Source organism: Synchiropus splendidus, chromosome 17 (genome assembly GCF_027744825.2).
Source record: "Synchiropus splendidus isolate RoL2022-P1 chromosome 17, RoL_Sspl_1.0, whole genome shotgun sequence".
Lineage (NCBI taxonomy): Eukaryota > Metazoa > Chordata > Actinopteri > Syngnathiformes > Callionymidae > Synchiropus > Synchiropus splendidus.
The window spans coordinates 11,688,509-11,714,920 of NC_071350.1; the positions used below are offsets into that span (position 1 = coordinate 11,688,509).

The 26,412-nt window shown below is 41.4% G+C and overlaps 1 protein-coding gene across 1 annotated transcript; it reads right to left on the reverse strand.

Moving 5' to 3' along the window:
• Positions 1-294: 294 nt before the first annotated feature.
• LOC128748403 (GDNF family receptor alpha-4-like) lies at positions 295-25,635 on the reverse strand. Its single transcript, XM_053847142.1, has 8 exons — positions 25,154-25,635; positions 10,681-10,947; positions 10,520-10,612; positions 10,070-10,442; positions 7,913-8,022; positions 7,521-7,655; positions 6,914-7,053; positions 295-3,767 (listed from the first exon to the last, which is right to left on the reverse strand). Exons 1-8 carry the CDS (start codon positions 25,203-25,205, stop codon positions 3,567-3,569), a joined length of 1,371 nt encoding a protein of 456 aa, XP_053703117.1. The 5' UTR covers positions 25,206-25,635; the 3' UTR covers positions 295-3,566.
• Positions 25,636-26,412: the final 777 nt, after the last annotated feature.

A 26,412-nucleotide genomic window follows, 5' to 3' on the forward strand; every position in this document is an offset into this window, starting at 1 on the left:
GTCAGGTGGATGGGTACCAGAGAGTGTGGATGCAGTGCTCCATAAATAGACTCTCAGTAGGCTCAGTCAGTGGGACAGAAGACGAGGTCTGTCGCCAGAGATCAGGGGAGAGACGTCTTTCCATGTGTACCACACGGGTCAGAGATTGAAGGCAGGTTGTGAGAGTGTGACTGGTGCTTAAAAATCGACTCGGACTCATCTAAGTCAGTCGAATACAGCCTACTATGTCAATGAAAAAGAATGTCTTTTGAGTGCAAATAAAAAAAGTCGGCTCATATGTTACTCATCTGGTAGTACATTGATTTTATTCATCTTTTAACAAAACTGAACACGGTTCGGTCAGAACACACGTAAACAGATGTCACATCGTCATGGTTCAGCTTGATTTTAAAAAACAGTGAAAAGCAAACCGTACATTTTCATGATCTGGACATGGTCTAATTTGCGAGTATTTACATCATTGTTTGCTTCCTGTTGAGATGCACACTGAAAAATACAAGCAGTGGCTGCAGATGTTTACATTATTTACAAAAACAGTGGAAAAAAATGATTGAAAAATATTTGGCGGGAAACAATATCTCTCACTCTTAACCTCAGCCCAGGATTCGCAGGGGAAACAACGTGTCGTGTAGTTCAGTCAGAATATTAAAGTTTCTGCAGCCCTACTTTTCATTTCCTTCTGTTTGGTCCGAATGATCAAGAACTTCCTGCTGCCAGCCTCCCAATAATGGTACTGGCCGTGGCACCAGATGTATCATCCAAACATGTTACACTCCAGTGAACATATTTCCATGGTGAAAAAGTGTCTAATTTCTTTCTGCCTTCAGTTATATTAGTTTGGCCGCGGTCATTTTGGGGTTTTTACACTGCTATTATTACAAAACTGTTTGAATACCAAGCAGATACCAGAGCTTTCTGATGTGTGAAATGTAAGCGACTTCCACTTCTTGGATGATAAACACAAAACTCGACCTGGACTGCAAGATTGAGGAACTGAATTTTCAAGCGCAGTAATGGGCACTCTAGCTTTTTACTGTGGATCATTTTGAATCAAAGCATTTTGCAAAAGTTGTGTAATGTGGAAGGGTCAATGGGAGATTGAGCACCAGGGATGTGGAAAACTTAAAAAAGGACATTAAACTCATGCACTGGAAAAGAGGGAAAAGCACCCTTAGTTTGAACCTAGTTGTCTTTACGTTTTAGAAAATGTCTTCAGTTATTCAATAAGGGGAATATTTTTTTAAATATTATGTGTTGTGTGATTTTTTTTAATGCCCATGTAAGGTATATCGTAATCTGTATGTGATGTTTTAAGCAAAAAAGCCCTATTTTTTCCCAAATCTAAATAGATCTATTGTGTTAGATTCAGACTGCAAAATCCTTTCCTTCCTGGTCGCAACCAGACATGAACCCAGACAGCCCCCACCGTGTTATCCCTCTCCAATTGTGGTCGACATTTAACGCCACAAGATCAATAGTGCCAGTCTTGTGTGAATAAATGTGATTATTGATGACTTGTTTTGCACTGAACCCTAAAGTCAGGAGGCGTGGCCACGCCACTCACACCTCAGATGTCGTCTGACTCACACTGTTATTTGAGCAGCTGGGCTTCTGAAGTCGCCCCTCTTTGTGTTCATCTTTCTTTCACGCCGTCTAATGCACTGCAGTTATATTCGCTGCAGTTTTATATACTTGCTAGTTTGGTCCAGACATCCTTTCCTCATGTACTGTAATGAACAAATAAGTATAAAACAACTGGAAGTTTGGCTAGTGGTGACACAGTACACAAGACAGTGAAGACATCAGACAAACCCTCTTTATCTTCATCCCTGGAATACTCTTCGCTACAGGCCTATCTTCCGTAAAAGTATAGAATTACGGACAAAAGTCGACTTTTCCTGTCACCACGGAGGAGGAAGGTTCAGTATGTTGAGGGCTGTAACACCACATAAGGGTGTAAAATTACTCATGGTACCCGATGAGGAAGGTTAGAAGTGAGATAGTTCCGATTATCTAACGCATTACGTCAATGTTACGGCAGGATCATACTTGCCAGTAGGATCTACCTTTGACAGCAACAGGTTTGGGGCAAGTCAATTGTAGTCTTTTGTTTTGAGAAACCAAATACCATTTAGCGACAAAAGTACCGGTTGAAAGTTCATGTAAAGGTGTGAATGAGAGTGGTGTGATACAATATGGGTGCAGGGCAAGATACATATTTAGGGAGACTCGCATTTCAAGCGACACTTTTGTCGCATCAAACCCAACGACTAGAGATGGCGACGTCCAACTCTATTTGATTTTAATATACCACCACAGTATATAAAGGGCGACGATTTGGCCCCCTCTCATCCACCATGTTGGATTCCCTCTAGTGTTAGCCCCCCTCTTTTCAATATGACTTGAGAGAAACCGGCGACTACTCCACTCCACAAGTCGCATTTGGTGCGAACGTATCTCACGGAGGAAGTGTCGTTTGGTTAGAACCCAGCGCTTATAATGGCAAGCTAATTTCATTCTCTGCTGACCATGAGAAGGGCTGGTTCCACTGCATGAGCCGTCATCGTGTTTATCCTCCTTAAGATCACCTGACTCATCCTTTCCCCTTCCTTTCTGAAGCGTAATTTCACACCAAACTGAGCCACGAGGAGAATGGAAATCAATGACATCAGCAAAAGTGATCCCAAGCGTGGAGGATGGTCGGGATGTGCGCGTCTGCGATCCGCAGCCAGCAGGCTTCACGAAATCTCATGTCCGTCGTCGCCGTCCCTGCGACTTCCTCGCGCAGCATCTGAAGTGCTTGATGAGGAGAGAGCTCGCTTCACGCGTCTCCTCAGGATAAAGAAGTGCGAGGGTATGACAGCAGTAAATTGGCTACCCCTTCCCCGGGGCCTCATTTCTGATTTTCCATGCAAGCTGCGTCACTTGAATTGTGCTGTAACTGCTTATAGTCGCTCTTCATTTCCACAACACAATTACATTTCACTGGGTCTGGATTTCTACTCTCGGTGGGAATAGCACAGAAAGAGGCGCATAAACAACAGATAAAGAGGACGCACACCGACAAAACATGCAGACGGATCCAACAGCTCATGTCTGTTGTGTCGCTTTAAAAGCGATTAGAATTGGCGCAGTCTCTCATCGGGTTGTTGCAAAGTGAGTTTCCCCACTCAAGCGTACGTCGGAAGCAGCAGAGCCAAAGGGAACGCTGAAGAAAGGATGTGACACGAGTCATGAAATAGAAATCAAAAGCGGCGCTCAGACTCAAGAGTGGACTGGTTGTGGGTTTTTCGGGAGCACGTACAGTGAATATGGCCCTGGGCAATGTGCTTCTTGTTAAAAGAAGAGAGTCTGAAGCAGAATCCAGAGACAGTATTGGCCCAGGCCGCTCTTCTCAGTCCATCCGCGCTCTCATATCTGGGCACTTCCTTCCACAAAAGAGGACAGACAGGACGCATGGAGACGGACCACTGATAAACTTCAACTAAGAGGTATTCTGATACAGCTCAAGGCGACTTTTCGTTTCATTCAACCAAGCCAGTTGAACGCAAACATGAAATGGATGTTTAGTAGCTCCAGCTCTCCCAGCACAGAACAAGCGCAGACACCAGCAGCAACAGCGCCACGGGAGCCGCCCGAAACGCGCCTCCTTTTTGACTCCCCTGAGCTCCAGATTCAATGTCAGAGTCCTTCTCGGAATAAGGAGGGATGATGTTAAACTCCTCACTTGCCACCTTCTCCGGCTCTTCTTCTTTGCTCTCCTCCATCTGGAAAATGGATTAAAACACATAGATCAAAAGAGACGTCAGAGACTTCAACTAATCTTAAGTAACTTAGAGTAAATCACCACAGACAAGTATTGTGCTGCTTAAAATATGTTATCCTCAGATTCCCTGGGTTTCAAATCGTCACCAGGACTTTGGTTGTTGGTCTCCTGGATATCTCCTGCTGTTACCAGTCATGACACTTCCGAACCTCTAACAGCGCTCAAGAACTGTTTACTCCATCAGATTTGGAGCCACAAAATTCCCTGTAGCCCCAAACTGGACCGGCCCAGACACTTGCTTACAAACCACTGGAGGGAATATGAGAGTTATCAAGCTACTTCTAGCAGAGGAAAACTACTGTTGTCTTCCTTATATTGCTAAACTGTAGTAGTGTAGAGTGAGCACTTTGTGGTGGCGAAAAAGGTGACAGAATATGTATTTGTTTGTGAAGGAAAATGTCATGATCTTCCAGCTTCTTTTGTCTCCATGCTTCCTGGAGTCAGTGCTGTGTGTGGGATCGCCGCTGCTCCAGTGCTGGTAACTTGGCTTGGTTCTTGTTTATTTACTAGACTGTGTTTTGTGACCACGAAAGTGTGTTTGGACCTCTGTGTTTCCAGGTTATTTCTCGGTTATGTTTGTGTCTCGCGTTCGCTTCCGTCTGTCTATGTGTGTTTTTATCGTAAATTTAGATGTTGTAAACTCTAGTCTTGTAATTTGTGTCTCAAAAACAGAGAAAAAAGGACATGGAAAACTTGGGCTCAATAAATCTGAGTTTGTGCTTGTGTTCCTGTTGAGTTCAGTTTCATAATTAAAAACACAAAACTTTTTGTTTTAAAAAGGACATTTTTTTTCTGTCACTTCATTTTTTTTCACATTTATGTGTATTTTTTTAGGAAATGTTTAGTTTTGACTGTTTATTTCTTTTTTCATTTTCCTTTTATTCCCATTATTTGACACTGTTGTTCTGGTTCACACCATGTGCTATAATCGACTGTTGGATGTTTCAAAAAAACTTTCATTTTTATACAGTAGCAGTGAGGAGAAATATGTCACTTTTACTTTTAGATAATACATTAAGTACTGAAAAAAAAGTAGCACTACAGTATCTGTGAATATTCTGAATTGAACCACACTGCTTTGCTCATTTGAATGTGATACCTTCACCGATCATCAAGTAGCTTCCCAGCATGAGCCTGCTTCCACCTATTGCTCTTGCTCTCAGCAAAAGAAACTGAAAAGTAGACCATTTAAGATGAAAAATCCAAAAGTATTCTAGTGGTGATATGATTTTGGGTTGCTGCTCTCTCTTCTCTCCCCTCCTAAGCGGCATATATTAATATTAAAATGCGCTTCAATCTTGCACTCTGCTTCCATATCAATAGTAGACAAGTCCAAGAGACAAAACACCATTAACTGCTCTTGCTGTTTTCCCCGTAGCGCCGCTGAAAACGTTGAGTGCTCCAGTGCTTGACCTCAGAACGGCTTAAAAAGTGATAACAAATCTACAACTCTGCCTCGAGCACATCCAAAAGTAGAATCGACTGCTCCATTACATCCACAAATTGATTTTGGCCTTTGTCTTGATAAATTTAGATCATAAATGTATATTCCGGCTTCATTTAACCTCAGCAACAACATGAGTCCGGAGGGCTGAGAGGCAGGGCCAACTCTTTTCCAAGAAATCAGAGAGAAACTTTTCACGTCGGAGAGAAGACCAACGCGGCTGTAGAAAACACTCTACCCGAAAGCAAATTTTGGGACTGCATTAACGTTCGCTCCCAAGATCGAACCAAGGTGGGTTTTCATGAGAGAAAAGCTGCACGTAGTTCAGAGCTGTGAAGGTCGGCGCTGAGTTTGGCGATAAAAAGCGCAGCCTGCTTAGAGCGAGAAACAGTCACGAGAGATGTGGGTCGTCCAGCTGTTGTGTTTAATTACATGCCGTTGTGTTGAAGGAGTCAAGTCCCCTGTTCATCCCTGGGGGGACCACGTGCTTTTTGGACTCACTTTATTTCCTTTAAAAGCCATTCAGTTCGGCTTCTGTTTATTTACATAGCATATATCTTAACCTGTGAATTGTCCCACAGAAGATAAAACATCATGTGAAAGCTCAAGCAAATTACTGATGTCTTTTTAACAGTTTTAATAAATGAATTTGTCACGGTCTCTCTTGAAGATTTTAATCTGAAGCAGACATATGGTTATAGTTGTAAATATATACAGATACATAGATTTTAATTTTACACATATATTTAGATTTTTAACAGATATTAATAAGCTTATTCACAGTAAATAACCAGTAATTATGGCGTCATGCACAGTAAAATTTTAGTAAACATTGCAGGGTAAAATATAGTCAGAGTAAATAATACGCTCATCAGTAGTTTATACAGTAATTACTAGCTAATATGCTGCAGTTCACAAAAGAAAACAGCTTGTGTATGGTAATATGTGTTTCCTAATCTAAAATGAAATGGTTTAATAATTATATTTTTTTGTATTCTCCCTAAGGTTTACAGACAAAAACACATTAAAATATTTTTTGTGATTTCCCCCTATTATTATTAATGTTTTTATGCATATATTTATAATTTTCTAAAGTTACCAGTATTTATTTTAAAAATGTATGAACGAATTAACAATTAATTTGATTTAGCGTATTTTATTTTTCCCAATGATGTTATTTTTTTATGACTACAATATCATTTGAATATTAATCTCAAATCCAAACTTCTCCAAATATTTGCGTTCTGTCTCAGTCCTGAGCTTCCTCTGCCTCTATTTGGAATTCTGGTCTCAAGAGGACCTTGGTAATTTCATAAATAAACTGCATAATACATGAGTCATTATGATAATATTCTCATCACCTTAAATAAACTTAAACTAACACACAGCAAAGTGGCAGAATGGGAATGATAACATGAATATGCAGATAAGTGCGCATACATGAATATTAAGGAAACAATTGAATTCTAACACTCTTAATCCTGACTCACAATGGGAGGAAGATAATCTGGGTTCAACAGGAGTGTGACAGAGTGAGTTTTTTTTTTTTTTTTTTTAAAGTTCCGCCACCTGATGTACAGTCAGCCTCCTTGTCACCGGAGCTTCCAGCTCGCGATTAAACAGCATACGGTGGGAACACTTACGCTGCTTTTAAACTCAGGAATAGTATTCACACTGACGTGGACTCTCTCCTGGTGGAGGCGCGGGGAAGGCTGGGAAGCTGGCAGCGGAGTATTTACCACAGGAGGAGGTGCAAAGACTCCCATGGAGCTGATGGCACTGCCTGAAACAAAACCAGCAGGGAGCATCTTCACTCGCTTCACTTCATTACCAATCCTCCAAGCAACACTAACACACAATGACTCCATGAGTAAAGCGCTTAAGACTGTTTCCTACGGAGGTGCATGAATCCTCAAATATTCAGGGAACATTTGGAATTAAGACGAGAGAAGCTAGCTGAGGAAACCTCAAGATTTGTCACTTCCTGCAACTAAAAGTGGAAGTGTGCGAAATGCAGAGGAGAGGTGCAAAAGTCCATCACAGAGGGATAAAACTCATGTTCAATGGAGCGACTGAAAATGTTTTCATGAGCCATGGAAGTTAGATTTAAATCAGTGGCTTCGATGACTATTTCAAGGGCTTCGGCTGTTGCAGTACATTATGGTACTTTCTCCCATAATGCATTGCGACTCTAGAAGTCAGAAAAGCCAATATTCTCCAAGAGTAATTCTTGCAAGTGAAACTACTCACGCAGACATATATTGTTCCTGAAGAGGGTTTGGATGCGTTGACAGCTCTGCCACTCGTTGCCGCTGCCGTCACATGTGCACCACTGCGACACCTCCGTGCTGCTGTTGCTCACATAGTTGGGCGTCATGATGGTTCCTGAACGCAAGAGGAATCATATTAGCAAAGTTCTGCGAGTGCCTGCAGTATTGCCTGTATGTTTTAAGTACAGCTTGTTCCCAAAACAAAGAAGGAGAGTTGTAATTTAGCATATGGTTTGTGCTGACTGGATGCGAGCAGACGCGGCCAGGACAGATGGCCGGGCTTTAATTGCTCCCGTATTACAACATCAAATGTTACAGTGTGGCTCACGCCGAGAGATTTTCACTCGCCCAATATGATTTTCTGCTGCTCACCTATGAGTCCAGCGTAGGCCTTGAGGCACATGGCTCGGCTGTCTCGCACGCAGCCGGAGGCAGACGTGGGAGACGGCTGGCAGTTGTGTTGGAAATCCGCAAATCTGGATCTAAATAGGAATCAAGACTGTTTCATTGTTAGGGATAAACAACATTGAAAATGAAAATTATACACGCTAACACCTACAAAGTGATTTGTAATCAAGCGAAAATAGATGCTATTAAAATGTAGCTTCTCAGTTGCAACGCTGCTTTCCTTTGATCTTGTTTCTGTGCTCTCCAGTCTTATTTTTGTATTTAGTTTCCCCTTGATGTGGCCTCACACTGATGCATTATTTTGGAAGATTCCAGATGAGTTCCTGGAATTGGATGATTTCCACCTGCATTCACAGTCGGCTGCTGGGTGGAGGAAATATTAGAAATAAACATCAAAGGCATCACGCTGGGACCTTATTTACATAAGCGAATGTATTCAATAGCTTATAGCGGAGCTTGGAAAAGTGCGGCCCAAGGGCCACTTGCGGCCATTTGGATGTGTGATCCGGGTCTCGTTTGTGTGAAAGTATGAGGCTATTGTTAAGTTCTATAGTTCAGTGTCCTTTGAAGTTTTTCTCCCACTATTTTTAACTCAATAATGTCTTCACCTAGTCTATAAATTAATGCAAATTAGCTAATAGAGCTTTCATCCCATTGTTATTTATTTATTTAATTGAACCACAACAACGCGGCTGTTCAAGTTCTCAACGTAGGCGAGAGATTCACAACAGCTGGACACCATTTTGGACTCTGTTATCAATATTGTTGTTGGGGCTTTTGAATTCCCCAAATGTTAATAATATTCATTCCTTCAAACCTACTCAATAGAGAAGCATGTCCAGCTGTGAGAAAGTAAAATAGCCTCACAGCAGTGCACAAAGGGGCCTGTCAGGAGCTCTTCATCTTCACCACACTTCCTGATCTGAGTAATCCCACTTCTTCATCTGTGCTTATGTTATTCCATCGGCTTTCGGCATATACTGGCACAGCAGATTGTGTGAGACGTGAGCGACAGTTGGAGCACGGAGTCACAGGCGCGCAACAGGGCCCTCCCTTAAACCGCCAAACCTTCTTGTCACTCCATTTTTATACAAAAATATATCTTCAATGAGACAGACACTTCTGCTTGAAATGAAAAACAGATTCAAAGTGTGTACTTCTGTTATGTATTTGTCTCATCTCTCCACTCAGCAGGAAAGGAAACATTCTCACCACCAGTTGAGAGACTTTTTTTTACTTCAAATTACTAGACGGTGGTGGAGGCGGCAAAATAATCAGCACAATTTGAAGAGCAATTTCTGAGAGTGCATGTCATTCTTCGGCACTTCAATCTGAAGACGTGCAGTTAAACTACAAACTACATAATACAGAGCAACAGCAGAAGCTTAAAGCACAGTTAAAATTTCATTATTAGAATTGAAATGTCAGTGGATGTTTATTCTGCCAGGTCTTTCTTTGTCTCCCTCTGGGATTCAGTTTGGACCACAGCATCCCCCACATCAGTGGCAATGAGTAGCTCTGCTGTCGACTGACAGGAAACAGAAGATCTGATCTCATTGAGAACTCAACAGGTTTTATTCAGACCAGGCAACGTGTGACCCAGGGACCACATGCAGCCCTGCAATTGTAGCTTGTGGTTTTACAGACCTTGAAGTCCAAGTGAAATATTTGTGTGAGAGTCAGTCTTCAAGTGTCTGTCTTCAAGTGTAAGTACTACATTTTTGTTTACATATATTTATTCACTGTTACAAACATCGCAACATCCCTTCTTTTCTTTCACGTGTTTTTTGGCTATTTTTCTTGTGTTTTGAGTTTGATTTCTAGTAACCATTTTTATTTCTTTCTATTTTGAATATTGAGGTTAAATACGTCACTTTCCAATTATTATATATAAAATCTGTATCACTTTTTTGCAGTTTATTGAGTTTTGATTTTTGTAAGATTTAGTTTTTATTTTTCGTCAGTTATCAATGGATTCATATTGGCGTTAAAATATACTACATTATTATAGCAGTTCATGTTTTCTTCCTTCTCATGTCTTTAATTATTGTCTGGTTTCATAATAATAATAACAAATAACTGCTTGACGGCCCCGGACGACAGCAGCAGTTCATCTCTTACCTACACAGCTCATCCCTGGAGCAGTAGTTCTGCAGACTGAGGCAGTTGGGTTTGCCGGTTCTCTCCTCTCCACGCACGTTCTCCTCATAGGAGCAGGACGGGACAATGGTTTTCCGACGCCGTTCACCACACAGAGTGTCAGTGCAGGGACAGAAGAGCAGCGCGAAGCTGTACTCTTCAGGAACCCGCTCCAGGAAACGCCGCAGGGCTTTGTGGCATTTCTGTCGGTTGCAGCTGTTGTCAGAGGCTGCTGCTCTCTTGGTGCAGGCCACGACATATTCCGACCGCAAGGAGCCACATTTCTCATAGAGGCCGCAGTCCTGGGCCGCGCGCAGACACTGGTTCTGGCCGTCCACAGACAGAGCGGAAGCCGCTGGTGTCCAGATTAAAAAGCAAGCATGTGAATTATTGATCCCCTGACATTCATGCCTCATCAGACTGGATCAGTACCTGCCATGATGGAGGCCATGTGTGACATCTCAATGTTCCTGACCAGGTTCACCTTCAGCTCTTCATACGGCGACACATCGTACTCCTCATACGCTAAAAGAAAACCAAGGTTTTAACACAGCTTTAAACCCCATCATCAAGACTCTAATAGACTCACACACCAGCAAACCTCACAGTCCAGTAGACCCTGAGGCAGTGCTCCTCCCTGCGAGAGCCACGCTGGCACTTGCAGACCTGAAGTGGTCGATAATGCTGCAGCGAACTTTGGGCTTCTAAACACTCCATCCTGGCTTCCTGCGCAAGAGGCGCCACCGCCTCTTCCGCGGCACAGTACTCCAGCAGGCGGTATGGGACCAGGCAGGACTGCTCCCGGATGCAGGACTGCTCCGCTACATGACAGTCTAAGGCCGCCGAAACTGAAGAGCTTCCTGTGAGAGAGAAGGCGAACTGTCAGCAGCATGACACACAAACAAGGATAGACGTCAAACACAGTGAGGCTGGATGGGGGTTCACTCCGCAGCGATATCGAGGCGCCTGCGACCGGTGCAAGGGCTGGTCCATTATGGCAAAAATGATACTCAAGATTATTTTGATTCATGTCATAATCTCGATTATTCAACGATTTTATGTTTTGCAGTCATTGAACTTGCATCGAACTTAATGGAACAATGATCTACAATGGCTACATTCAATTCCACATCACAGTTCAAGTCGAGAGCGATCGGCTCGCCACACACTCACACCTTTGATCGAAAAATAAGGTGAATATTGATGGTTGTTTTCAGGACAGATTATCAGGACACATTCACTGCAAACACACCTCACAGCAGGATGATATTTTTAGAGACCAGATGATCGGACGTTTGCCGTCCTCACGCTCACACACTTAAGGAGCAGGGTGTCTCTGAAGGTATTGTGTCTCCAAACTCAGCTTGTGAGGTCGCTCCTTGCGTGTTTGAACTTCTCCATGCATGGTCTCTGAGCTGGGTTTGGAGTCGATGTCATGCACCTTGGCTTTGGATTGATCTTCTAGACCAGGAGTTCTTAAGCTTTTTGATCTCGGGCCCCACTTTTCTGAGAACAAATTGGTCCGGGGCCCATTCAAGGAATAGAACTGATTCAATACTGTGAATATTGATATTTATTTTCAGAATTACTTTGTGTTAGTTAATTTGTGTTCAATAACCATATATATAAACAAACATGAAATTACATGAAACTATGTGATCAGCGCAAAGATAAAGTCATGTTCATCAAACTTACTAAAGAAAAAAGAAAAGAAGAAACCTGTTATATTTATATTACATTTTCTCAACAGTTATAAATAATAGAAAAATAGAGAAAATTGGAAAAACTGTACGCCATGAATAAAATTCTGAATAACTCTAAATATCCTAAAATATTTAACTTTTCATAAATAAACTCTAAAGAAGATAAGTAAATTGTACATTCAGTTTTTACTGTTGGGCGGACGCCATCCCTTTTCTTTTATGATTCTTTCTTTTCAAGAACTTCTCCATAGCTGGTAACTATCACAAGTTTGCGGCTGTCAAGTCAAGTCAATGACACACCGCTGCCACTATATGTGGCAAATGAATTAGAGGTGTAAAATAAAAAAAATTCCAGCGGCCCTCTAGGGGGCGCTCGTGTCCCAACCATGGGCCTCGGCCCTATGGTTAAGAATCACTGCTCCTGGCTATTTATGGTTCAATAAAAAAGAGATTTTGGCCCACTGTCCCTGAACACCGCAGCGCCAAAGCTAAGAGATGAACCAACTTGCTCGCTTCCCAAGTTTTTTCCAACTGTAAATAACAGTAAAGAATGACAACACTAACACCCCCATTACGGCTTGAAGGCCACTCGCTGGATGCATTTGGTAATAGCCCATTAGCTAACTGGGCTGTAAAACTAACAAAGTTGAGATTGCTTCACGTCGCAGGTCACTGAAATATCCGCTGGAGAAGATTAAATTGAAGCACTTAGGTGATACTCCGTCACCGCATGGGTGGGATCATAAAGCGCAGCACTCTCCTGGGTGGGTTAACAACACCGCTGGGTGCTCTGCTGTAAATGTAATTATTTCTCCGTGATTATAAATCTTCAACACGCTCCCTGTTTTATTTACAGATTCAGGAACATTATGTTGTGTTCATGACTCACTGCGGTCACCAGTGCTTCTTTGTCAAGGCCGTGAGCTAAACTCGCAGTTTATTTTAAGCCCATGTTTGTCACATGTTGCCGAAAGACTTGTCGGTTCAGGTGTAGTTTCCAAGTGGGGACCTTCCTGAAATCCCCCCTTGTGTGTTGTACTCGAAGGAAGATTACGGAAATTGCGTCTCTGTTGCATCTTCCTCTGCTCAGTGGAGAGCAGCCAAAAGGTCTGCAGGGTAAAATGACAGTCAATCCAAGGCTGCCTGTATGATATTTGAAATTATATTTCCTTTACTGTACGGAAAACATTCAGCAGAGAAAGGAGTGGTGTAGCATTTTTAGCATGCGGGCAAGTCAGCATGTCATCTCAAGCTATATAAAAGATTCTGTTGCATTTAAAAATGATGGATGTTAGAAAATATCAGACATTAAATTTCTATTTTGTATCAGATTATTGTTTGTATCATATAGTTGGTTCTATTTTGCCATTTTAAAAATATTGTTGAATGGAATTATTATCAAAATTTACGGGAATTCTGGTTAATGTTTTGCAAGATAGTTAATAAATAACCTTCTGCAGCAGCACAAAGTAAAGAGTAGCCATGGAACATATTTACTCTGCATGGTGCAGAAGAGGAAATTAATCAGCCAGAAGCTCAGTTCAATATGAGGAGCCGTTTTTTCAGACGACTTTGTAATCTCCGGTGCCCTTTTTAACTGATGCAAAGTTCAAAGTCCTTTCTTTTTGACTTAACAATATTAGATACAATATACTTTTCTTATCTATCTATCTATCTATCTATCTATCTATCTATCTATCTATCTATCTATCTATCTATCTATCTATCTATCCATCCATTCATCCATCCATCTATCATCCATCCATCCATCCATCCATCCATCCATCATCCATCCATCCATCCATCCATCCATCCATCCATCTATCTATCTATCTATCTATCTATCTATCTATCTATCTATCTATCTATCTATCTATCTATCTATCTACCTATCTATCTATCTATCTATCTATCTATCCATTCATCCATCCATCTATCATCCATCCATCCATCCATCCATCCATCCATCCATCCATCCATCTATCTATCTATCTATCTATCTATCTATCTATCTATCTATCTATCTATCTATCTCTCCATCCATTCATCCATCCATCTATCTATCTATCTATCTATCTATCTATCTATCTATCTATCTATCTATCTATCTATCTATCTATCTATCTATCTATCTATGAATATGGATCTATAATCCCCCTCAGGTATAAGTATAATTTAATAAACTTGCCAGCCACAAGGGCAACAAATGTCAGCCCATAAATGAAAATATTTGTTGGATTAAAATCAATGTATCAAAAAAACAGTTCTTAACTTTTGTTTTTTACTTATGGACACACCGACTTTAGTCCACAGAGGCTAAAATATATACACTGCAATATAAATGAAATATATATATATACACACACAACATGAGATGAAACTAGCCCAAATGGATATCCGATATGATGCATTTATTATATGCTTCATTGTTCATCGTGGTGACTATTTTTGGTTTATGTTGCTTTATAATAAATGAAACTCCTTCCAGATGAGAGCGAAAAGGGGTTTGGCTTCACTCAGGGATCGCAGAACTCAGCCAAGCAGCTCGCTCCCATCCATGTTTTGATTTTCACCTACGATTACTGTCCTCATTTTTCAAACTTCCAGTAACTATAACAAGAACTAAATACACCTGACATGTCAAATATATTCTACTGTCAAATTATAATAGTATTCTGGAGGTGGCTCACACAACCCAGTCGAGAGTGAGCAAGGAAGTCGACCCCTACTGCTGGTATAATCCAGTTGCGACTTTAAATACAAGCAGAAAAGGGTTGTAGCATTATATCTTGTCTATGCTGATATATTTCTCACCTGCATCTGCCGCAGCACATTAACAAACACATCACGCCACCTTTAGATATAAATACATGTTGTGCTGGATGGGTCGCACGCTTCCATTAAGCCCCTGCTGGCGTAGCGGCACAAAACACAGACACAATCCAATCCGCCCGCCGCACATTTGTAATCGCGGACTCCACACGAGGTCCCCACGTGGCACCTGGGTGTCAGACATATCATAAACAGAAGACACGGCTCATCACCTCGGCAGGGAGACCCATTCAAACGGGGCGGTGGGGGGACGGTTTTAAAGATTCTGAAGGTCATTAATACAACAAAAAAAAAAAATAAGGATGTTAAAGTTTGGTTGCTGGTCCAGTTTTCAGAGAAAAGGAGAGTAAAAGGCAGCAGGAGATGAATTACTTTGATATGCGAGCTATAATACACTCTATTGATTTCTCACTGGGGTGATTAATAGGATTTGTGAAGCAAAGCTGATGAAGGTTAGCGCCATAAACGTGTGCAGCCACGCACCAACATTCACAGGATGTGAATTTCTCTCCTGTCCTCTCCAACACCAGCGATGGATTGTCCAGACTGCCGCGCAGTAATGTGAGCGGAGTGGAGGATCGCAGCGTGAAAGTATGCGGCTCCAGTGTGAAGTGCTGGCTTGTGACAGAATGGACTTTTTTTAGGGCCAAGTCGCGGCGAGGGAGAACGAGATGACTTGTCACCCGCGCTAATTTCTCCCAACTGTAGTGAACTGATGAGTTTGATAATTGGACAGAGCATGTGGTTAATGAGAAATCTGAGCCTGCTGCTCCGGTTCACTTTAGAATTTTGTGTCGCTGGGGTCCAGTTTTAGTTATTAAACACTGATATTGTTGAGGAGGTGGAGGTTTGAATCTTCCAAAGGTGAGGTTTTGGACCACATCATAATCATACACCATCTTTACCTATGAGCTATGAAAACCTACTAGTGAGATTATTACGTTTATTTTTTTAATCCGTCCCCTAGTCTTCTTGCTTTTGACTTTTTACAGCCCAGTAATGGGTAGCACTGAACACACTAGCTTGAACCGCAGTGGCAACTTTGATATTAGAGGCAAGAACCTCAGGATACGATTCACATCGCAATACCTGGATCACAATACTTCATACCATCAGGACATGTTGTGATGTTCTACACATTTATCTCTTTAAAAAATAAAATGAATAAAAATAATTATTAGGGATGCTCCGATCGATCACGATTTCAGAGTGATCGGTGAATGCCGATCACTACCTGTCATTGCCGATCACGACAACCAATCACATGTGACAGCCGGCGCTCTGATGAAGCCCCGCTGGTTGTGATGCGGCTGCTCCTCCCAACACGCTGCTCACTAAGCAGCGGCATGTCTGCTGTGGAGGTTCTTTCAATCTGTCATGTAATGTTTGCATCTTGCAGCACATGCACGGGAAAATGTTGAGCAGTGAAGCATGTTAAAATTAAACACGCCATTTAAAGCGCCAGCACTTGACGGAGCACAGAGAGTTTTCCAGGCTCATGAAACTGAGAGTGCCGGTTCCTCAGCAGCAGGCTGTTAGTGCAGCAGGCTGTTAGCGCAGTTAGCGCTTACCAACACCCACGGGTCCGAGCGTGACATTTGGAATGATAAAAAATAATCATTCATTTCTCCGAGCTAGATGACCAGCCTTTTCCAGGTCAAAAAAGTAAGTTGCCCTTCCAGCAGAAAATAGGATTTGTTTTTTAATTAAGTGATAAAATATCAGTATTACATCTGAGATATACTGCCTGCTCGAAACACTTTGAATTGCTGTACAGGACACTATACAGCGGCTGAAATGAGTTTTCTGTGACGGGTGGTGGGCGTCTCCTTTAGAGATAAGGTGAAAGGTTCTGTCACTCAGGAGAGACTCAGAGTAGAGCCACTGTTTCTCCGTGTTCAAATGAGCCAGGTGGGGTGGTTTCTGGCAAGGCCAGCTGGGAGGAGACGAGGGGTCGACTCAGGACCTGGTGGAGGGATTATATCGCTCAGGATCCTCCAGTCCAAGCTGGTGGATGTTGCCCTGGGGTTACGACCCAGCAACAGATAAGTGGATCAGGATGGATGGACACAAGACATGAGAAAGTTCATTTCATAATAATACTTGTTAATGACTTGTTAATGATTGTAGTAAGAGAAAACATTCCAGAAACAACGCTCCTTCCTGTTTCTGACTGCTAAAATAAAAGCACATCCTCTCCCTCTTCATCTTCAGCCAGTACTCTTCTCCTTTCTACTATGAGAGGTATGGAGGCTTGCGACCATCATCAATAAGTCATTTCATCGAACGATAATTAAAAATGAACTCGGTCACTTTGGCAGCCTCCGTGATTTGACGTGTATGATTCATTGTTTCATTTCCTCCTCTCTGCCTGCCGCTAAGTAACCCACTAACAGCTGACAGGAGGGTTCACTGTGTCCACCATATCAGTCACCTTTCCAAGGCACCTGTGCCACAGCAGAGTGAACCCTCTCGTCGATCACTTCACATATATATACATATATATATTAAAAATATATCAATATTCCAGCCAGCAAAAGCTCAGTTCGCTAAACCTGTGAGGAGCAACACACGCTACTGTATCTTGGTGGAAATAAAGTGCAAAAAAAACCCAAAAAAAAACAGGACTGTAAAGCCAACACCACCATAGCAGTTTTATTATCCTCATGTTTTGTTAACTGAGACTATTAATGCATTTTTTAATACATAACCATTACTTTAATAGTTAATTTTGTCTCAAAATAACGTCAATAATTTGCTAAACTATTTATAGACAAGCCCAATTTGTTATCGTGATGTGCCTTTTGTTTAGTTTTTTTTTGGAGATTTGCTAATATCACTCGTATTTCACAATACAAGGCTCTAAAACTATTTTCACCTGTCAAGACTACATAGAACATGTTTGTAATATAGGAGACAAAACCCGATGGTCCTGCCAGAACACCTCGAATGACAAGGCCTAAAAAATCTAAGCAGATGGTTGATACCAGAGCGAGAAGGAGGGCTGCGTTTGAACCAGGCAGGAACTTATTATCCTGTTTGTCTCAAGCAAAAAAAACAAAAACGACCTTGCGTCATTGCGTTAATTACTTCACTCAGTTGGATTAAAGAAAAGTACCATATGTTTTATGATGATGATGATGATGATGATGCCCGTCATCTGGCAGCCTCCGTTCTGTGGCACGAAGGACACAGTCGACCATAATTAACTCTCGTTGACAGCCTTTTTTTTTTTTTTTGCTGAGCTTGTAATTTCTGCTTTCTAACAACGAATCGAATAAACACTGCACTCACGCAGTGTTTTACATATTCACAGGCTGCGGATGGATCCGCACACATTTCCTGTTACCGTCGAAGGGAACGGGGAGAAAAACGAGGCACACATTTTTGCCACATTGTTAAACATGTGAGTGATAAAACAGTTTCAGAACTGTGAAATGAACATACATTGCAGCTTAACATATATAATCTGTCAGAAAAAAACTATTAATTCTGGTATATATTTTATGAACATGGCCTTCAATCAACAGGGGTTTAGAGTAAACTATGTTTTAGAGGTGGGAGGGGGGGTTATTTTGGTTCCATGTGAACTCAACTGCTCTTTAGCCTCATACGTAGGAGGCGTAGATTCATGTGTTTGTGGTGTAAAGGTGAGCCAGAAGCCGACACCAAAATATAGCAGTGAAAAAAACTAACAGACTGTTCTTCAGCCACGCAGTTTAAAACTTATTTTCAATGCAAGGAGCTTCCTATAATCCTATTAGTGGTGACTGATTCAGTGTCACTTCGTCAATTCACATAACCGCACAAATAGTCGAGCCGCACATGATGGATATAAACTTCAGTGGGTTCAATGCAGGTTCCTTCCCAGCTGCACCTCTTGGTTCTGAGAGAGCTGAGAGATCTCTCTTCATAGATTTAGCAAAAGGCTCCACACAAAATCTGCCTGTGTCACCTGGAGACAAAAATGTTTGGTTCATAATAATAATAATAATAATAATAATAAATTTTCCATTTTATGTCATTTTATTCAGGAGTTAAAGTGTCACTGATAAGGCTATGAAACGACATAAATATGCAACATGAAATGATCATATGTCATCTACCGCATTGGTTCTGTTGAATAACAACATTAAATCACTGTAAAACTGAATTCAAATTCAGCCAAGTGCTGCACTAAGCGAGAACAGGAAACAATGAGGTCACTAGAGCCAGCTCCTGCCGACGCTGCCATGAGGTGCAGGTGAACAAGCTCTTCCGCCTCTGTATCAGAGAAGAGAGTGTTGAGAGGCAGTTAAGCCTGTTTTCATCAGTCATCATAAACGGGTTGTGAAACTGACAATGGTACCAAAGTTTTCAAACGTAAACAAACAGCCACGTATCGAAGTGGTGGAGAGAAGTAGTAGAAAAGAGTAAGTTGCTTTCTTTATCCATACTCATAATATATTCTGTACTGTTGATCCTTCTGAAGAAAATATAACACCCCGCTCATCTTTATTTATACTTTTTATTTTCATTTCACTGTTCACTTTCGCACCCTTGATCCTCAATGTCATGAAGCTGGTCTTCTTCCTCAAAGACAACCAGTGACTTCCTCCGCTGTTAACAAGACGGCGCTGGTGTTCGACTCAATTGTGACAACCAACACTCACTCTTGTCTGCATCATGGGGTTATTTGTGGTAGCATATGGAAATTTGATAGAAATGTTTTGTATACACAGTAAGACTGCTGTCTTGTTACCGCATGTATAGGTTGACTTAATGTCAGCAAGAGCTTAGATTAAATTATATTAGTTTAGCAATAAAACAAGGTGAATTAACTTCTTTTTTTTAAATAAAAATATGATTCAATTTTCATTCCTTCAGTTTGCAAAGTCGTTCCTCTCCATCTCCACTCACCAGCAGCTCACACGCCACTCGCAGCAGAGCAGAGTGACACGCGGCACACTCACGCCATAAGTCCATCATCGTCATTACACACTGTAATTAGCTTCCATTCAACACAAAGACTGTGAGGCAACATGTCATTGAACAGCATGTCACATCCTTTATCTGGCTGCAAATTTGCAATTTCCTCTCATCTAAAACAAACATGTCCTACTGTATCACAGGCACCAAGAACAACAGAGGCGACGACAAGCTCGGTGACACGGCACCCGACAGCAAGTGAAAACAACTCAGCAATGGGATCTGAATGAGTGATGTTCCTGCACCACTAAGTTAGCAGTTACTATGTGTGCTGTGTTTTACGTCCAAGTGGGAGCATGAAAAGAAATCTAAAACAAAGTGACATCCAATATGGAGAATAAAAACACATAGTAATTTCTAGCAATTTATTTCCCCTTGAGAAAGTTATTAATAGTATTGGCAGTAAATAAACCGACTAGTTCGGAGTCTGTACAGAGCAGATGATCAAGACAGGTTGAGGTGGAGGAGGCTGACTTGCAGACGCAACAAAAATGAGATCCAATGCATTAAAATGCATTGAAACATTAGAATAAGGGCAGTAGCATCGACTTGTGATAGGAATTACCTGCACCACTTATGTAAGGTGCCTGCGTGTGTTGTCTTGGTGGGTCAATCAAGTTCACGCGTACGCGCTCCCTCATTGCTAAAAAGTGACGTTGTTTCAGGGGTAGCAGCTGATGTAATGCCCCCCCTCCCCTCTCTCCCATGGAACCTCCATGAGCTCTTCTGGGGAATCAGTTCCAAGTCAACTGAAAAGAGACAACCTCTCCGGCGTGCTGTAGACTCTGAGTTTCTTCCAGACGGGAGACGATCTTTAGGACACCCACCTTGTACGACCCAAAGCTAGTGACCACAGGAGAAGGTCCATCGATTGACCTTGAGAGCTCTGCACTACGACCAGAACGACAGTGTCTGCATGACTGAAGACACTGACCGTCGCTCACACCATCCTTCCCTCATGAACCTGTGTGACCAAGGCGTCTCGCCCCATGTAGCTAAGTTACACTCCGGTAACATGAGGAAATACTTCGAAGTTAAAGAAGTTCATCTTTTACAGTTGTCACGCAATTGTTCTGTAGCTAATTTAGCAAGGCCACATTTTTGTATGAATAATTTCAAACAATTCCATAGTTAATCTCATGAAAAAAAAAAACTACCGATCCCACCTTTAAGCAGTCATGACATGTGGCGATAACATTCTGCAGACGCTCCATTTGTCTCTCAGCTTTTGTGCGAATGATTGACAGCAGGTATCATATGGAAACCTCCGTAAGAGTTTTAATTAACAATTTCTTTCAAGTACAACATCAAGTGTTTTAAATAATTACACATTCGGAGACTCTTTTTTTTTTGTATGATGAATTTGTGTCTGTTCCAGCGGGACTCTGGCCAATTTAATCTGAGTGTGCTGTGATCCTAAACCAAGCTAAATGACAGACAGGAGTATATAAAGAGAATGACTTGAGAAAGGAAAGGAGTACTACTACCAATGTGTGTGAGTGAGTGCACGACTGAGCTGGCCGACCCTGGGCAGACATTTCAAGTTTCAACTACTGTGCTACATTATTGGCCTTTTTCTTTGCCCATTTGGCTCAACTCTTAATCTGTTCTTCATTTATTGGTGACAAAACCTAACCTCTCTCTCTTTCTCTCCCCGAAATAAGCCAGAAAAACTATAACGTGCTGACCCACGACGCGCTTTGTTATTGTGTATAACGCAGCCTCTGTATGCAGACGTGTCCCGTTAGCTACATTTACTGACTGTTTTTTCTTCATATTGAGGTGTAAAACCTTTCCTGTCTCCACACTGGACCATGGTAGAGTGTCACAGGGGAGGTGCTCGCTCTCCACACCTCCGAGGCTGGAGCGCTCACTCCAGGGTTTGATGTCCTGTTGTGGGCTGGAGCTGGGACAGGGATGAGGCGAGTCTGGGACAGAGCTAAGTTACTTGGTTTATGACTTTGTCACAGCCAAACTGCACAGAAGCGCACATTCAGAGCTGGACACGCACCGGGCACCTCTTCACTTCTGGAGAGACGTCACTCACTCGGCAACCCCTCCCACATGCAGCGGCCACACACATAGAGGAACAGCGCACCTGCAGCAGACACTCTACATTCACTCCTACAAAAGCCTATTTTAAGGCTTGGTACGCATTATTTCTTTTTCCATTCATTCTAATGGGAAAAATCGATCCAGATTTCGAACAAACCGCTTCTCGTACGGCCGTCTGGAACGGATTGTGGTCGAGAACTTAGCAATTAGCAATTAGCATGAATATGGTTGTATGGATGCACTATCAAAGATAAAAACCAATTCTACAGTCACTTTTTTTCAATAATTTTGTGGGAAAACACTTTTTCATAAACTGTAAATTTCATTGAAAAAATTGTACAGGATGTAAACTCATTTTATCTGAAGTACTAGCCAGGAGTGATTTATGCCGATAAAACTGGGGGTAAATGTGTTGCATTGTCGATATTCCAATAAATTGAAAGTGTGGTAAAGTGACGTGTTTTTTATTATTGTTATTTTGTTGGTTGGGGCGAGTCATGTCGGCTAAATAAGCTGAGATCGAAATAGAAGCACGTCAGATGTTGGCAATAATCCTCAGAGATATAGTGGGCGGGACACAACAATAGAAAACGCTCCAGTCATTTATTCTCTGGCGACAGCCTCCATGATCTCACGTCTGCTTGTGTCGAGAGGCAAGGCTGATGACAAACAAAGGAAAGACTCGTCCTAAATGATGTGCTGCGAAAGTGTGGGGACCTTTGTGTGTCTGTTCTCTTGTGGGAGTGGAAATATCAAAACAGCAACTATCATTAATCCCATCTGCTCCACTGATGTCCCAATTAACTCTCTTATTCTGACGGTATATTACTCCAGGGGGAGGAAATAAAAGTACAGTATGTGAACTGAAGGTTTCCTGCTGAATATTTCTGCCGCTTCAGACACAGGGAAATACGCTGATCTTAATCTTCTGATGCTATATTACTGTGAAATCATAAAACGGCCAGCTCCTCCTCCTAAACATTCATTTTACACTAGTCAGTGTCTCAGTTCACGACATAAACGTAAGACATGACCTGGTTTGGACTTGATTGTCTCACGACACCATATGTCGCGCACAGATTCAGTGGTGTCAGGTTTCATCAGTTAACTCTAAATTTGACCTCCAGCGGAGCGTAAAACCAAATTTACGGACGTGTCCACCGCAGCAGTGGCAACATCAAGGGAGCGGCCAGAAGGAAACACTGCCAACGTGTTATTCGCTGTTTGTTTTCTTCCATCTACTTTCAAGAAAAACTAAAACACAAATCTGAATCTAATGGATGATGCAAAGTTGTGCAAACGGGGTTTGAACCACAAACCCAAGCTCACCTCGCTGAAGTGTGAAAAGGTCCGCCGCGATCGCTGTCATCGAAGCCAGTCACGTCGGATGAAATAGTGTGGGCTTCCATAAGTAAGCATCACTAATCTTAAAATAATCCAGGGCCTTAACTCTCTCAACTTCGATATACGACTCTCGACGTTTTAATTTAAGAATGACATTTTCACAGGGCCATCAGAAGCGCTTGCTCATCAGATGAGACTCAGGAGACATTTGCTCTGCTTCATGATATGATTTTAGTCACATCACAAAAGGTTGCATCAGCCTTGGTTAATATTAATATTGCTTGAACAAAAAGTGTGCGGATTTTGTTGAATTCAAGACAACAATCCCAAGAAACCACCTTGTACACAGCGTGGAACTAAACCTCCAATGGGTCCAATGGTTACTTTAGCTCATAAATACTTTAATATGGTTCATCCTTTTATTTCAATAAAAACAAAATGATATCTGCTACAAAATGTTATTTTCTAGCATAGAAAACAGCAGTTCTCCTCAAGGCCTTCCATTTAGCTCTGAATTTTCATGTTGATAAGCGCAACTAACTGCTGCCATTTCACATCACCTGCCTTTTAACAACCGAGGAAAAAGCATCAACACAAATAATAATTTTGAAAAATAGCCTGAAATATCCTTAATGGAATGTATAACAAGTAGAACAGACATTTTAGAGTAGCAGTAAGGACCTTAAAAAATCCGGCTCCGATGTTTTTAACAGGATTCGAATGACTCACTGGTGACACTCCATAACCTCTCACCAGCCATGGAAAGTGACGCCACTCTCCGACCAGCTTTTATCAATTTCATCAAGGCAAAAGCCCAATTTAAAAAGCACTAACACTCCAAATCGGCCACTTATGTTTCTGCCATTAAATCCCGGAACTAATGCCTGATATTTAATCTTTTACTACACACTTGTACAGCATGTTCGCCGTAAAACCCGGCTGATTTACAGGTGTGTTGGGAGCAGGTCCTCATAAAGCCTGAGAGAAACTTCATGAGTGGTATTCCCATGACACAGGACAGTCCAATCAATATGGAGGAGATGAACAACCCTCCTTGGAGCGGGTCCAGTCCACTCATGATGTCATCCAGATGTGAAAATGTGCTGCTGGCATAATCGATGGCTGTTATGGATTCACTTCTGAAGGTCATTTTCATGCTGGAGTGATGAAAAAGTAAATAATGCCCGAATCTTTTTGAGGCGTGGAACTAGTTTGCATCCCATCGCTGACCCAAATGTGTGTTGATCATACAGCAATGGTTTGGTTTTACTTCTTTTTCAAGTACACTTCACAAAGAAAATGTATTTGTCGTGGTCAATTCATAATAATCTTCTTTACATTCATGTGATTTTATGTTTAATGTATTCTTCCGTGCTTATTCAAGTTTTTACAAACTCTATATAATTCCACTTAAAGACAAAGCTATGGTTCAAGGGCCTCATGCGGCCCTTTGATTGTCAGTCCGGCCTGAAGAGCTTTTCTTTAACGTTTTATGTTTTTCTTCCAATATTCAAAGACCCCTGCTTTCAGTTATTTCCCTTTAATATATTAATATATTATATATGCCATCATGTGGCAACTTTCAGTGCCGCTTCATTAAATATATATATTCAATATAATAGTTCTACATATTCATTTAAGCATGCATTTTCATTATTTACATTTCATACAACAAATATAACTGTAATTGTACATTAGTCTATGTGCATCATCATTCCAATCCACAGGCAATACAACACTTCTTCACTTCAATATAAAGGAAATCTGTTCATAAATCTAAATACTTATGCACATTTCATTTCGCACATCAAACACTCATATTTACTGTTGAAGATTCGATTTTATGTCAGCACAACATACTATTGATCAGATCAAAACTTAGAAATTGAGAGAGTGGAGTCACAAAATAAATAAACAAATAAAAAAGAATAAACATAACCTTCGATAATGTCTTCTACATGTCTTCTGGAGCTGGCACAGATCATTTATTTAGATGTTTTTAGCATTTAAAATAACCAACTATTCTTAATATCCGAGCCATGATCTGATCCCTGTTTGAAGTCGGTAGATCTAGATTATTTGCCTCCTAAACTCAAGTGGGAAAATTCAACTAAAGTCTTCTGCCATCTCGAGGACACACTGTATGAACAAGCAAATCCCTCACCGTGATCGATGACATTGAAGAGGAGCAGGGTCGCGATCATCATCACCCTCATCCTGCCGGTGGGTTTGGGAGAGTTCAGGACAGTGGAAGTATCTCCGGCTCACTCAGCCCACATCCAGCCTCCTCAGCGCGAACAAAGCTCTGCAAAGTTTTCCTTTTATGACCCCATCTATCTGTCACACGCGGTGAGGTCAGGGGTCTGGCGATCTCTTAGCACGGAGGCACGGAGCAGCGCATGTATCCCAAAAGTTTGTCCTCTCACATCAGCCGGAGCGTCGTGTCGCATCTGACCAGCAGCTCCACGTTTGTCCAGCAGAAGCGGAGCTGAGTGGCGTCTGGCGGCTCAGTCATGTGACCGGCTGCGAGCCAGACTGGTGGGGAGCCCCGTCTTTGGTCTCGCGTCCTGCTGGAATGAGAAGGAAAGTTAGTCAATGTTCGCGAGATGACTATCAACTTGGACAGGTTTAACGTTCCGCCGATAATCTCGACTTCTTGGCGTTTTCTGCACAACAGCGACTCCAAATGGTGAACTCGAGCAACACAGTTAGTGGTGCAGTTCGTGTTGGTAAAATAATTGTCGCATCCTCTTGCTACAAACTGACATTTTAAGCAGATTTTAAATCGGTCTGCCTTCCTTTTATGGTCTTGAGCGCAGTTAATTCTTTTTTTTCCCAAGATTTTTTAGATAGGATTTCAGCATTTATTAAATTAATTAAAAAAGGAACGAACAACAAAAATAGCAAACGAAAAAGATGTGTTCATAAATAAATAATATAATTAATTCTGGAATAAAACAATAAATTGAAATAAACAAATAATTGCCATCATCTTAAGTCATTCATTATTATTCTTATATATTTATTTATACATTTATTTCCCCATTTATACACCTGGACAGAGAAAAAATGAATATGTAAATTTAATTAGTATTTTATTATTAATTTATTAATCACATCTTATTCTTCCTTTGTATATATATATATATATATATATATATATATATATATATATAGCCTTCGGCTGTCACTAAGCAACATAGAATTGGTGAAGAAATAAATCTAAAATCTAAAATTGCTCCAGAATTGGTTCATTCTCTCATTGTTGAAAACACCATTTAGTGAGAACTGCCCGCCCATGAACTTTCCCCTAATGATGTTGCGCCTCCAACAGCTGGAGCGTCTGGTCTGTGCTTATGTCGCAATCATACCGTGTTTTGTGGCGGTGTTGTGCCACAATAAAACATTCATGTAATGTAAATA

What these genes read in the sequence shown, in the direction of transcription:
- LOC128748403 (XM_053847142.1), bottom strand. Translation starts at nt 25,205, where the DNA reads ATGAGGGTGATGATGATCGCGACCCTGCTCCTCTTCAATGTCATCGAT. An exon ending in TCCAGGGATGAGCTGTGTAG is followed by an intron (nt 8,023 to 10,069) that starts GTAAGAGATGAA and finishes ATTCCTATTTAG; the next exon opens with ATCCAGATTTGCGGATTTCC. An exon ending in TTCCTGAGTTTAAAAGCAGC is followed by an intron (nt 3,768 to 6,913) that starts GTAAGTGTTCCC and finishes TCCATTTTCCAG; the next exon opens with ATGGAGGAGAGCAAAGAAGA.